A 13,423-nucleotide genomic window follows, 5' to 3' on the forward strand; every position below is an offset into this window, starting at 1 on the left:
CTGTGGCCAGCTGTGGGGGTGAGGGACAACCACAGCCTTCCTCTTCTGGAGCGGCTCCCAACCCAGCCCAAGGCTCCCATTCTGCCACTGTGAAAAGAACAGCGCTAGCAGCGACCCTGAGCCCAGAGCAGCCTGGGGTGAGCACCCTCTGCCTGCTGCACCCAACTAGCAGGGCTGCTCAGGCCCGGCTTTGCAATGGGACAGCCCAGACGGAGGGGAGCAGGACCCTGCTTGCCAAGCCACCCTCTCCTAAACTGCCAAGGGTGCCACAGCCTCACAGGGCAGCCCATAGGAAGAGCCAGTGATCTCTACACAGACAGCACCAGGCCCAGAGGCGTGCCCGTGCTCCAGACCTGGGGACTGGCAAAGGAGGCACGGGTGTCCACCCGTGCTGCCATTACCCTGTCGCTTGGCAGCAGTGAGGGGCATTTGTCTTCCAACCAAACTGGAGGCCTGAGCCCAGGAGACGTGACACAGGCCTGGCTGGGCCTCCCGTCCCCTCCCAGAGCTCTGTGATAATCCACATCAACCCAGGAAGCCTTTGGCTGAATGCCTTGTTCTGCAGGGCTGAGGAGAGCGTGCACTGAAGTGCACCCAGGGCATTCAGGGGCCAGCACAGCCTGACTGTGCCTGCCCCATGGCCAGGCATCTCCCCCAACTCAATGCATGCTGTGTTGTCTGTCACATCTGCCAGTTCCCAGCCCCCTGTTCGCGTTCCAGCTGCTGGGTGGGGGTCAGACATACCCCCTCACACACTGCTTCAATTGCTGGGATTACAACTCTTGGCCAGCCCCATTGCTCACATGATGTCCCCCTTGCTGTGCACCACACCTAGTTCCACAGTCGTCCAGAGGTACAGTTATTATTCCCTCTTGGGAGCTGGTCCATTCTCCCGGGGAGAGAGCCAGCCCAGGATCACTTTGACTGTCCATTTTGAAGACTTAGCTCCACTCCCATCTCCTGGTGCTGACCAGTTCTCAGTGACTTTTGCAACAGCCTTGTCAGGGGACAGCAAGGCCTGCCTTGGGAAAGGTGTCCTCTAAGGTGGGGTGCCTACGTGGAAAGCCCTAGGGTTCTGCAGCACTCATGGCACGAGGCGAAATCAACAGACATTACAGAGGTTCAGCCCCTCAGAGAAGCAGGCCCACAGCTGTCTTGAGTTGGGCACCCAAACATAGGTCCAAGTTCACTAGCCAGTCCCCCGCAGCCCCAAGGCTGCCCGTGACTGAGACACAATGAGTGATCTGGGGCTAGTCACATTTTCCAGCCCACTCCTTATTTTATCTCCTCCTCGCACACGCTCACCTGGCACCTCCTGCTGTTCGGCAGCCAGCTCCCTTTTGCAGGTGCTGACTGCAGTGCCCCGACTGACCAGAAAGGAGGGCTGCTGAGCACAGGAAGCTCTTCCCCCACCTGGAGCTGTGCATGCTGACTCCCTCCCTGCCACAGCGAGACACATGCAGTTGCAGAGGAGGAGCAGCCGTTTGTTGCTCCCCATTCTGTGCCTCTGTTCAAAGTTTGCATGGAAAACACCTGCCCTTATTGCCCACCCCGCCCTATGTAATTGGCAGGCAAATGCACCACTGCTTGCAGTGTGTGCTGCTGGGAAGAGATGGTGTATTTGCTTTAGGAGCCACGTACTCTGAAAGCAGCTAGGTAACAAAGGAGCAGAACAAAGGGTGGCTGAATGCCAGGGGTCAGAGTCCAAGCACAGACCTTGGGTCAAATTCAGACACGGTGTAAGAGGTCACAGCTCCCACTGACTTCACTGGGCCTGGGCCTGCTCCTAACAGAACTGGATGTGGCCCCAACGGCACTGAAGGGAAGGACAGGCCAGCAGACTGCACACTGTGGCTCTGTCTCTGTGCCTCTGAGCCTGTCTGCCCTGCCCCAGCAGAGGGGCCAGGAACCACAGCCGAACTCACTTCCCTGAGCATGCCCGCTGGCTGCTGAAGTGTTGCTGGGCTGCTGCCTTGGCAGTGGCTCACGTGCTGATGTCCCCAGCGCTGCAGGGAGGCACAGCAGAGCCCTTGTTCTCTGGCTTAGCACCGTACTGGCTGCCTGCTCCTGGGATGATGGAATGGAACTTGGCTGTGGCTCTCGCTTGCGCCAGCTCCTGTTTGCCTTGCAGGCTATGCTGATTCCCACCCTGAGTTTTCCCTTCCCCAGGCGAGGCAAAGCCAGAACCCCCCCAGGGGGATTTGAGCCCCAGCTCAGAGCTGGTCTCGTCACTGCCAAACGAACCCACATCGAGAGCGGGACCAAAGAATAGGAAGAGCCTGTGTCACTGATCCCAGGGAGGAGCAGAGCACCAGCTAACTTTAACAGCACCCCCCCACACACATTAACCTCAGGCCCTGTAAATGACCTCCAAGCAGACCCCACAAATCCACTTGCAGCTGTGAACATGAGTGATGCCAACCCAGCCTGAAAACAGGCCCAGGAAAAGTTCCATCCCACAACATTGCATGACAGAGCCTTGTCTAGAGCTGGCCAGGGTGGGCTCAGGCTCCTAGCCTCAGCAGTGGCATCTTATCCTTCTGGCTCCACCAAGTCCTTGTTGCCAAAGGAAACTTCATCACCCCGACCCATCCTGGGATTACGGCCTGAACCCCTTCCCCAGTGATCATGTGCTCAAGTGCATCATATGGGGTCCCTCACTGCCCTGCTTTACTGGGTCTGGACTGGTGTGCTGTGAGAATGTGCCTCCCAGCCCCCCCCCCCCCCCCCCCCCCCGCCACTAATGCCCAAGTCAGGCGTCAGCAATGGAGGTAAACCCTGGAGCAGCCAGGGATTAGCTAAATAGATAACACTGAGCCACCATGGAAAGCCAGCTCAGGCACACCAGCTCCTTTGGCCTGGGGGGATTGAAGGGAAACCCAGCACTAGAACAGCAGGGGTTTCAGGCTGGGTTTGAGGGGCACCAGCAGATGGGTGTGGGGGAAGCGCCCTGGGCTGGAGTAGCCAAGGGCTGTGGGGGCTCAAGGGCATCAGCAAGCCTAGAGGCAGGGGGAGCTTGGCCAACTCCTGCCTGTGCTGTGGTTGTCTAGCCAGCACTATTAGCTCCCCAGGGTATCTCAAGTGCCCCCTGCTCCCTCCTAGCCCCAGCGCCTCTTCCTGGGGCCGTGTGCGCAGGGATCCTTCCTCTTCCCTCCAGGGACTCTGCTGTTCTGCTCATTTCACAGCAGTGAGGGCCTTTAGCAGAAATAAGAAGTGAAAGCGGAATGAGGGGATTCTGCTTCGCCTTTTCCCTGGGGGTCTGAGTGAAACCAGCGCTGGCTGAGGTGTCACTTCCCTCTCCTGCTGGGAAGAGACCTGAGCTGTGGGGCCAGGCTTCGACACTCACACAGGATGGGATGGGAACCCCTTACATGGACACAGAACAGCGGGAAATCCCTTCTGTTTGTAGGCCCTGCAGTTATTCCAGGGGGAGGAGCAGCAACATGCTCCTTTGGCCTGAGCTCTTGATACAGGCTTCCAAGTAAGTGTCTGACCACCAGCACTGAGCGTGGGTGTGGGTGGGTGTTTACACACGTACCTGGGGGGGGGGGGGGGGCTGTCCCTGGGCTATCTGTGCACTGCACCTGTAACGGGAGAGAAATTTCCCTGCCCCAGGTTGTAGTTCCATGTAGATGCAGAAGGTTGCAGTGAATAGCCACTACCCCCGCCCCCCTTCCCCGGGGGAGACTTTATATTCTTCCTTACCCTGTCGCCCAGACTGGGAACCCTCATCTGCCACTTGTGAACGGGGGAAGTAACAAAGGCATCTGGCAGGCAGGCACCGGGTACAGTGTAACTGGGGTCCAGGGAGGCACACCTGTGCTAGCTCAGGGAACACTAGCAGGGAAGATCCAGCCCCTGGGTGCGTGCTCAGGCTGCCCGCCCTCGCTGGAGTCCCTGCCAGGGTTACCGCTGCTGGCCGGGACGTGTGGTGGCCCGGTGCCAGGCTACCCGCTGGGCAGGGCGCCCGCTCCCCCCTACGGTGCAGCCCCTCGGTGCCATGCCCCAGGCTCTCTCGGGCGCTGGGCTCCGGGCGCGGTCCGGGGGCCAGTCCCGAGGGGGGCTCGACGCGCGCTCCGGGTGGGCGCCGGGGGCGGGGCGGGGCGGAGCCCGGGGCGGGGCGGCGATGAATGGAGCGGGCTCGCCAGCCCGGCCGGCGGCGCAATGATCGCGGTGTCTATCCCCGCGGTGGGGCCGGGGGCCGAGCCCGAGCCGAGCCCGGAGAAGACGCACACGGTGAGGGGGCCGAGCTGGTCCGGTCCGGTCCCGGGGGGCCCCGGGCTGCGCTGGCTCCTTTCCCCGGTTCCCAGCCGCTACGCCCGGTCCCCTTGGCCCGGGGTGCGTCGCCCTGGAGCACCCGGGCTGAGCCCGGCGCCCACGTGCGGCCCCGCGGCTGGGGGGCCCGGCGAGGAGGGCTCCGGCGCCCGGCTCAGCCCGCCCGGGACCGCACCTGGCTGCGGGGAGCTGGCCTGGGGTCGCGGAGGTGGCGCTGCGGGTCCAGGGCCGAGTCGCTGCGGCCCGTGGGCGGACCCCGCAGGTGCCGAGTCCCGGGGCCGGGGCCCGGCGCAGCCCCGGTCCGCAGCCAGGTCCCGTCACGCCGGGACCTCGCTGCCCTCAGCCGGGGCGGGTCGGGGAGCCGGGGCGAGCCTCCGGCCGCGGGATCCGAGGGTGCCCTGCCGGGGGGCCGGTGCACTGGGGCCAGCAGCCAAGGAGCCTGCAGTGGGACGGGGGGGGATGGGACATGGAGACGCCAGAGCTTCTCCCTTCGCCTAGTGCCCGGGCTCCCGGCCCCGGCCCCATTAATGAGTAACAGAAATCCGAGGCCGGGGCTTGTTCCGCCCTGTGGCGGGACCAGCCCGCCCGCCGCGGCTGGCCCACGGCTCACCTGGCTCCTGCTGCCGGGGCGGGGGGTTTGTGGCAACTTCTCCGGGCGCAGGAAATTCTTTATAACCCGCTTCAGGTTCTGCCCTGGTGGCGGTGGGGGAGGGGGAGGGGCCGTGGCAATGCGGCTGCAAAGTGCCCCCCCCCATAGGGAGACAAACCCCGCTGGAGAGATCAGGGGGCTGGAGGAGGAGGAGCCAGGTCCGTAATTAGCGGTTCCCATCCGACAGCTGCTCAGACCCCTCCGCAGGGAGAGTCTCAGCCAGTTAATAGTAAAGGAGCGACCCATGGCTTTTTCTCCCTCTCTGAGGCACTAGAGATCCCCCCTCCCCCCCGGGGGGCTCCGTGAGCCAGGGCCTGTCCCACCCCCCTTGCTGGCACTCTCAGCAGTCCCCAGGGCCGGGCTGTCCCAGCCCTCTCCTGCCCAGCGGGGTGAGAGTTGTGTGTGTTTGCCAGCCTAGGTGCTGCTCTCCCGGGGTCTGACTTGGGGGTCTCTGCAGGAGCCAGGTGCAGCACTGCAGCTGGCTGGGGGCTCAGGAGCTGTGGCTTGTGGGTTGACCCCTCCCCTCCCCCCGCCGCTCAGCAGCCTGTAAAAGCTACAGGGCTTGGGGCTGGCGTGTGGCATAAGCACAAGTTCCTGTCTGGTTATAAACATGCCAGTCCTCTGTAGGACAGAGAAAGGGTTAAACCCTTCCCATAACTCCTTCATAGCTCGTCCCTCTGCATGGGAGGGCAATGGAGCAAGATGAAGCCAAGGCCCAGAGAAGGGCCCCCTCCAGGCCCTTTTATGGCATCAGTCAGCAGCCTGTCATCATCTCCTCCCTGCTCCAACCACACTGATAAGGTGGGACTGTCAAAAATTGCCAATGCCGACTATATTTCAAGTTGTCATGGCGGGGTATTGGGAAAAGTTTTCAATTAGCAATAATCACGCCTCGGATTAACCTCATTGGCTACGATACTGCCACTGCAAAACTCCCTGGCCTGCATGGCTGACTGGCAGCAGCGCAGCCTGGGCTGGGGATTTCAGTTCACTTTCTCTCTGTTCCTTCCTCTCTCCTGCAGCCCTAAGCCTGAGGAGTCTGCACTGGCCTATGGGCTCCCTGCCTTCCCCAGGAGAGCAGGCTGCTGAAGAAGCCCCATGTGGTGCCAGCCAATATACTCAATATTATCCCAACCGGCTGATTCGACAGCCCCTCCCCAGCTCTGACCCCAGCCAGTGGCTGTCTGTCTGCACAGCTGTTAAACATTCCCCCCTTCACTTCCTGCAGCTAGGGAAGGCAAGTGATCAAACTTCCCCTCCTGCCTACACTGTCCGGGCCTGCTCTGCTTCGCAGTCCCCTGTGTCCCGGGTCAGCATCAGGCTGAGAGTAGAGGGCAGATGGATGCAGGATCCAGGAATGGTCTCACTAGTGCTGTGTGCAGAGGCAATACCACTCCCCACTCCTGCTGTTCCCCTGCTTATAAATCCATGGAGCGCACTGGCTGTCTTAGCTACAGTGTCCTTCTCTGCCTGCCCAAGCCCTGTTTATGCTGGGTCAGTCTCCCTTCATGTCCTGCTTCTGCTGGAGAGCCTCACCCTGACGTGACCGGCAACAGGGTCTGCCTCGCTGCACCTGTGCTTGGCCAGTAGCCCAGCACTGGGTGTTGACCTGAGGGACTTCCCCTGTCTTGCTCCCAGCATAGGCATGAGCAGGTCACCGCACCCCTGACATGCACCAGGCACGTCTTCTCATCTGGGCACCACATGGAGGCTGGGGGTCTGTGAGCTGGTCCCAGCTAGTTGATTGTGAGATTGGATGAGGAAGGACTGAGGATTCCCCGGTGCTTGGCCTGTGTGTGTGTGGGGGGAGAGCTGAAGGGCCCCTGCGGGAATTCTAGATGTTGAACGCTCCCCTGACTGGCTGCCCAGGCCTGGTTTGAAAGTCACTCACAGGAGATGAGGCTGCTGTGAGCCACCTAGGCTGGGTGCTGGCTGGAATTTGATGTGTTGCTATGGGGCACTGAGTAATTATGTACCATCATGGCTGGGGAGGCCATGGCCAGATCCTGCCTGGCTCATTTAATTGTCCTCTGTGCCAGGGCTCTGGTGAGGGGTTTCAGAGTCCTGTCCTGCTGTGTTGGGCAGTGACCAGACCCCATCCAGGGCAACTGTCCAGCCAGAAAACCAATTCCAACCCTCAAGCAGGAGCGTGTGTGACCTGCTGCGTTCCTGTGAGCTGCGTCCAACACTAGGAGGAGCGAAATGAATGCACAACGGGTGTGAGCATGGTGCAGGCAAACTCACTGCCGGGCCCCAAGAAGAGCCTTGCTGCATTAGCTTGGCTCTCCCACCACCGTGTGTCAGATGGATGCGTGCACACACAATGTGCAATTGTGCAATCTTGATCAGATTTCATGCGCTAAACGGGGATAAACATGGCCAGCCCTCAGATGGGGAAACCTCTGCGCTGCCATGGTATCGATGCTCACTTTGGTGCCTTGTGTGAGGCTATGGGGTGCTGCGCTGCTGAAGGGGCCATATTCCAATGTGAGGCAGTGCTGACAGCTGATCATTAATGACCGGTCCCACTCTTTGACAGGTGGGTGCAAAGCCTAGTGGTCTGGCCCAATTCCTAGCTACGTCCTGCCTACACCCAGCCTCCTAGCAGTGCCAGCTGGCTGCAATTCTTCATGTGCTACCCTAGTGTGACTCTGATGTAGCTGTGCACTGCTCAGGCAGAGCATGCGCCACCCTACACGTGACGGTGGCAGCATCTCCTGTGCGTAGGGTTTGGTAGGATGGGAGATACGCTAGATTCCTGAGCTCAGGGAGCTGAGCCGTGCTGGCCTGTCAGTTGCATGAGGCATTTCTGCCGGTTTTCAGATGCTAAGGATGGCAGTGCTGTGCCCTGCAAGAGGGGAGTGTCTTTAGCCGCACTGCTCCCCTCCTGGCTGGAGCCAGAGCCTGCTCTGAAAGAGCCTTTTGTGACTCTGTTTTCACACCTGCAGTGCATTCTGGGAGAGGGAACACGACTGCTTTAGCTGCTAAGCAAACACTGCAGTTTCACAGCCCTGTGAGCAGTTGCCCGACCGGAGGGCTATGGGGAAGCAATGTCCCTTCTCCAGTTCGGGCAGCTGGGGAGAGGGGGCTGGGGGGTACTGGGAATGGGGTGCTCTTATTGTGTATTTCTGCTCTAAGGCTGGGGCCTGGCAGGCCCGTCTCACGTCTCTCCTGTGCCATTGCAGGTGTTTACGGTGGAGGTCCTGTGCAATGGCCGGAAACATATCCTTGAGAAGCGCTACAGCGAGTTCCATGCCCTGCATAAAAGGGTGAGGGCCTGCTGGGCAAGCAGCTGGAATGGGGAACAGGGCTTAACTCCTAGTTATCCACAGCAAACCCCAGGGAACTGATCTTTCCACTGCCACAGGGCTCAGCTGCTGCCTTTGCGGAATTCATCCCTGCAAACGTGTGCTGAATGGTAACACTCCCTCCACACGTGTGTCGCCAGCTGTTAGTCTGTCTCCCTGCCCATGTTCTGCTCCTCTAGGGTATGCTCGCGGATTGGGCACGTGCCAGTTACAAGGGAAGGCACGTCCCTGCCCCCAGCTCTGTGTGACTGGAACAGGGAGATAGGATAACATGGACCTCTGTGTAGTTCTCTTCCCCACACCGGACTGTGCCTGCCCTTCAGCCAGCACCAGATTAAGGCCTGGGCAGCATCGGCCTGCACTGAGTTGTTTACTCGCCCTCTGTGGTGGTTTTCTTTCTTTCTTTTTTTTTTTTAAATTTTATTTAAAGGGGTTTGAAAATATGGCGGAGTATAATTGACATGGCGACGCCTGCCTGAGCCTGGGCTCGTTGCTGTGAGAAGGGGACCTGCGTTATCTCACTGGGGTATTCATGCAAAAACCCCTCAGGGTCTTACCAGCACTACCCTGACAGAGGATCCTGGCAGGAGGGGAGGAATGCAGGGGCTCACCCAAGCAGCTGAGGTGTAATATTGGAGAGGTTGGGGCATACTGCCACCCCTGCTGGTGCTGGGGAGAGAAGAGACCATTGCAGCTCCTGAGGGGGTTCAGTGCTGCTGTGTGTCAGAGGGGAGGGGTCCTCATGCCATGGTGTGGCTGGGGCCAGGGTCTTGCCTGCATGGTGTGGAGCATGGATCCCCAGAGCAGAGCCTCTAGCCCAGGGAGCCACAGGACTCTGGCGTCCTGTGGCTCCAAGCAGCAGGTGGGCTGTGACTTGGTCTGATAGTAATGCCACGTTCTGCCCTAGATAAAGAAGATGTGCAAGGTCCCAGATTTCCCCCCCAAGCGAGTCCCCAACTGGATGTCGAAGGTGCAGGAGCAGCGGCGGCAGGGCCTGGAGGTTTACATTCAGGTAGGATGTTTCCCCGTAGCCCACGCCTGGGACTCTGCCACTGGTGATTCCTGGGCTGGGTTTGAGCCCCCTGGAGTGGATTTGGGCTTGCTCCCTTAGAAAGGGCCAACGTGTTTTTTGTTGGGGTGTCCTGCCGCCATGGGGCAAGGGGCTCTGGTGAGGTCTAACCTGCCCCCTGTGTTTGCTGCAGGGTGTCCTGTACTACAACAAGGAGCTGCCTAAGGAACTGCTGGACTTCCTGAAGCTCAGGCACTTTCAGCAGGATGCCAAGGCCAGCAGCCTGGAGTGAGTATCCTGAGGCCTGGGGCACCCACTGGTGGAAGCCAAGGTCTCCTATGAACTTGGGACATCAGGGAGCTCAAGCGATTCCTTGGTGCCCTCCTTGGGCATGGGAGGGGCTGGTGGGGTTAGTGTTCATGTGAGGCAGCACTGCCTAGTGGCTGGAGCCACTAGCTTCTAATCCCACCTCTGCCAGTGACTTGCTAGTGACCCTGGAAAGGTACCATCCCCTCTCTCGAATGCTGTTTCCCCACATGAGAAATGTGGCTAACTGCTCATGCTCCCTGGGAGGGACCAGAGAGGGACAATGTGTTACAACGGGGATTTCTTCTTTTGTTTGCCCGGCCTCTCACCTGTGCAGCAGAGCAGTTCTGTGCCTTTCCAGCAGGGGGCTGTCCTAGCAGCCCTGCCCTTAGTGCACCAGTACAGGGCTCATCAGCTGCAGCTCTTAGCAGCTATTGAACTGTGCTTGCCGACCTAGGGCAGACTTAAATTCAGGCAACTACTGCCTGTGTGCAAACTCGGCCATAGATGAGATGAACCTGTTCCCTGACGTCTTCAAGGTAGTATGTCCCTCCCTCAGCTCTGCCTAACATATAGGAGAGGGGAGCACCTGTCTCCCCCCCACCACAAAGGGCCTGGGCCCTTCACTCCCTTGGCTCTGTTTTCTTGCAGCTCCCTGTGTGACTTAATCTGAGGAGGGAGAAGTTGCCCTTCTGCCTCCTCCCAGTGCTAGTGGTGGGGCTTTGCTCCAGCTGCAGGGGCCTGGTGGCAGGGCTCCCAGTTGCTGGCCAACCTCCTCAAGCTCTGGATGGGGTTCCTAGCTTGTGGGCTCGTTGCCAGAGACCCCTCCTGCCTGCACTGGCCTTATCTCTGCTAGCTGGGCCACCTGCAGGGCCAGGGCACCCCCTGGTGGCTGGCTGCTTCTTGAGCAATTCTCCCAGCAGTGGAGGCTCAGCTCCCTTGTCAAACGACTTGCAGTTATTGTCCCCCCACCCTCCACTGGTTCAGTTGAAAGAAACAGCCCCACCTTCCAACTGCTTTGTCGAGATCCCTGTGGGTAAGGGAATCCCCTGCTGGCTGGGAGAGCTGATATGCTGACAGGGAGCCTGCGCCCCCCAGCAGCCTTGTCCTCCCCCCTCCACCCCCAATGGCGGAAGATGGACTGCACTAAGGAGCCCCCTTATAGAGCAAAAGAGAATCTGCCCTGGATCCACAGGCACAGGAGAGCCCCACTGGGCACGAGTGAACCTGTGCCCCCTGCCCAATCCCATCTTGATGGGCGAGGACCCACCTTGCCAGGACCCAGGCACTGGAGAGGCAGTGTGGGGGCAGTCTGTCAGGCTGCTCTCACTAGCCACTCATGTCACTGCCCCAGAAGGAGCCAGGTCCTCATCTGCCTCTCTCATTGCAGCCACGGCTTCCTGCTCTCCCACCGGCCGGTTATGATCTTCCACAAAGATCCCTATGTGCTCCCCTCCCCCACAGGTAAGGCAGGGGGCACTGGGGTCCTGGGGCAGGCAATGCAATGGAAATGCTGTGTGCTGGGCTGAAGGCATGGATTCCTCTGCTCCTGGGCAGGCTGCTGCCAACAGCCTCTTCTGGGTGTTTGCCGCTCCCAAAGGAATGCTGGCATCCTGCAAGCTGGTTCCCTTTACAAAGGAGGGGTGTCCTGTGAGGTGCTGCCCCTCTGCTCATCTTCTCTTACCTTTGTAGCAAAACTGCCCCTTGGCAGCGAACTTGGCCAGTGCCTGAGACTTAAACCCTACAACTGCTCCCTGCACAGTGGCTGTTCAGAGTGTTACTGGGAGCAGAGCAGGACCCACCTGCTTTCCCAAAAGGCACATTTCACAAAACCAAGAAGAACAAAGGTCTCAATGGGGCCTGAACTCTTTCCCCTCTTGTGCAGTCCAGCTGCTGCAGCCTGGCAGGAACGTCTTCAGGAGAAAAGAGATTTTTCTAACCACCCAAAGCCCTAGAAGGCTGGGAAGAAGGCAAAGGCCCTGCTGAGAAGATGTAAAAACAAAGTTTGCTGCCTACAGCTGCACTGTCCAGAACAATGGCCTGGGGCTGTTGAGGTTTTAAGGGGAAGTTTTTGCCAAATTTTGCAGTGGGGTCTATTCTGCTGCCCTAATTCCCCCCGCCCCCCACATTGTTTCAGAAGTATGCAGTACTCTTATTTCCTGCCAGCAGTGCTGCAGGCTGCTGTTAGACATGCTCTACTTGGGTGTGAAGTGCTTTTGCATATAGGGATGGGGCCAACATGTGTCCTGGGGGTACCATACAGCCTAGAACTGGCTCAGCTTGTAAAGGGCTTCTTGGAGCCCTTGAGCCCAGCTGGGCCAGTGGGGCGGATGGAATAGGTTAGCTGCAGTTCATTCGGCCGTCTCTCCCTTCCAAGAAGATCTGACCAGACAGGGCTGCAGGGCATCAGCAAGGCTGGAAACCGGAACAGTGGGCAGCTGTTGGGCTGTCACCTGATTCTAAATCTTAATGTAAGAGGGTGTGGAGCTGAATCTGGTATCTAGTCCCCCTTTAACTCCTGCAGGCTAGATCGCTGCAGTGGGACTGGAACCCTGCAGGACCTGCTGCTGTAATAGCAGGAATGAGATTTAAAAAAAAATCCCCTGCAGAGCTCTGCTCCCAGAGTCTGGTCTAGTTCCAGTCTTCCTGCTGCTACTGAGAAACGGCTGTGCTTTTAACCCCTTTCCTCTCCTGTTTTGCAGAGCTGCTGCCAGACATAGTTCTGAGTGGTGTGTTACAAGGCTTCTACCGACCAGCAAGCTCCTGCTGGGGGAAGGCAGCCCCAAAGTGCTTGGTGGGGCCCCACATGCTTAGCCAGCAGGGCTCATGAGGGTATCCGCCACTGCTCGGGCTTCACCAGCACCACTACTGGAGGGGGAGCACTGCTTGGCTGTCCCATCTAGGGATCGCTCCTGTATCTCAGTAGCTGTACCTTCCCTTCTCCTGGGATTTGTTCCTGCCCTCCGCACGCAAGGGGTGATGGACAAAATGGGGAGCTGCTGCTGAGCCTGGGGGCAGGTGCTTCACACACACGGAGGTTGGGCTGGAAGCTCCTGAGGGACTGTTCATTGAGCACTTGTAATGAACAGGCCAGCTGTCAGGCCAGACCTTAACTGCTCCACCAGTGCCATCTCTGGCCACAGCTCCAAGAAGCAAGGGAGGCCAGAGCCACAGCAAGCGGAACTGCTGCTACCTGCACTCTGGCTGGGGGGGCCAGTGCCTTGTGCCAACCACAGCTGTGGCAGCAGCTCCTGCCAGGCTAGATGGAGCTTATGGGGGGAGGAGGTGGTGTCCCAGACCCATGCAGAGCCCCCCAGGGGAAGGGCTGGCCTCCTGCAGGATAAAGGGAGCTCTGCAGATGTGTATAGGCAATAAATCACTCGGGTCTGGTTTGGAGATGGCTGCTGTGCTGTTTATCTGGGCCTAGGGCCTATAAAGAGCTGTGTCCTGGGTGTGACATGCCCTGTTCGGTCTCTCAGCCAAGGGGTGAAAGAGGACAAAAGCCTAGTTGCAACTACTGGATGTTCTCATGAACAAGGTCAGTCAGCCTCACCTCAGTCCCTGGAAAAATCATGGAGCAGGTCCTCAAGGAATCAATTCTGAAGCACTTAGAGGAGAGGAAAGTGATCAGGAACTGTCAGCATGGATTCATCAAGGGCAAGTCATGCCTGACTAATCTAATTGCCTTCTATGACGAGATAACTGGCTCTGTGGATGAAGGGAAAGCAGTGGACGTGTTGTTCCTTGACTTTAGCAAAGCTTTTGACAGTCTCCCACAGTATTCTTGCCAGCAAGTTAAAGAAGGTTGGGCTGGATGAATGGACTATAAGGTGGATAGAAAGCTGGCTAGATTGTCGGGCTCAACGGGTAGTGATC

The 13,423-nt window shown here is 58.9% G+C and overlaps 1 protein-coding gene and 1 pseudogene across 4 annotated transcripts; one reads left to right on the forward strand and one right to left on the reverse strand.

Moving 5' to 3' along the window:
* The first annotated feature begins 4,106 nt into the window (after positions 1-4,106).
* On the forward strand, positions 4,107-12,943 carry SNX22 (sorting nexin 22). Of its 4 annotated transcripts, none has more exons than XM_043523205.1 (7): positions 4,115-4,236; positions 5,947-6,161; positions 8,110-8,193; positions 9,140-9,244; positions 9,435-9,529; positions 10,938-11,011; positions 12,250-12,943. In XM_043523205.1, exons 1-7 carry the CDS (start codon positions 4,131-4,133, stop codon positions 12,375-12,377), a joined length of 807 nt encoding a protein of 268 aa, XP_043379140.1. In that variant the 5' UTR covers positions 4,115-4,130; the 3' UTR covers positions 12,378-12,943. The 4 variants fall into 4 exon arrangements, with proteins under 4 accessions (XP_037767470.1, XP_043379141.1, XP_043379140.1 ...); XM_043523204.1 differs by lacking the exon at positions 12,250-12,943 and adding an exon at positions 11,240-12,198; XM_037911542.2 differs by lacking the exon at positions 5,947-6,161 and having other exon boundaries at positions 4,107-4,236.
* On the reverse strand, positions 5,701-5,860 carry LOC114018658 (annotated as a pseudogene).
* Positions 12,944-13,423: the final 480 nt, after the last annotated feature.

The sequence above is a fragment of the Chelonia mydas genome, chromosome 10 (assembly GCF_015237465.2).
Source record: "Chelonia mydas isolate rCheMyd1 chromosome 10, rCheMyd1.pri.v2, whole genome shotgun sequence".
Classification (NCBI taxonomy): domain Eukaryota; kingdom Metazoa; phylum Chordata; order Testudines; family Cheloniidae; genus Chelonia; species Chelonia mydas.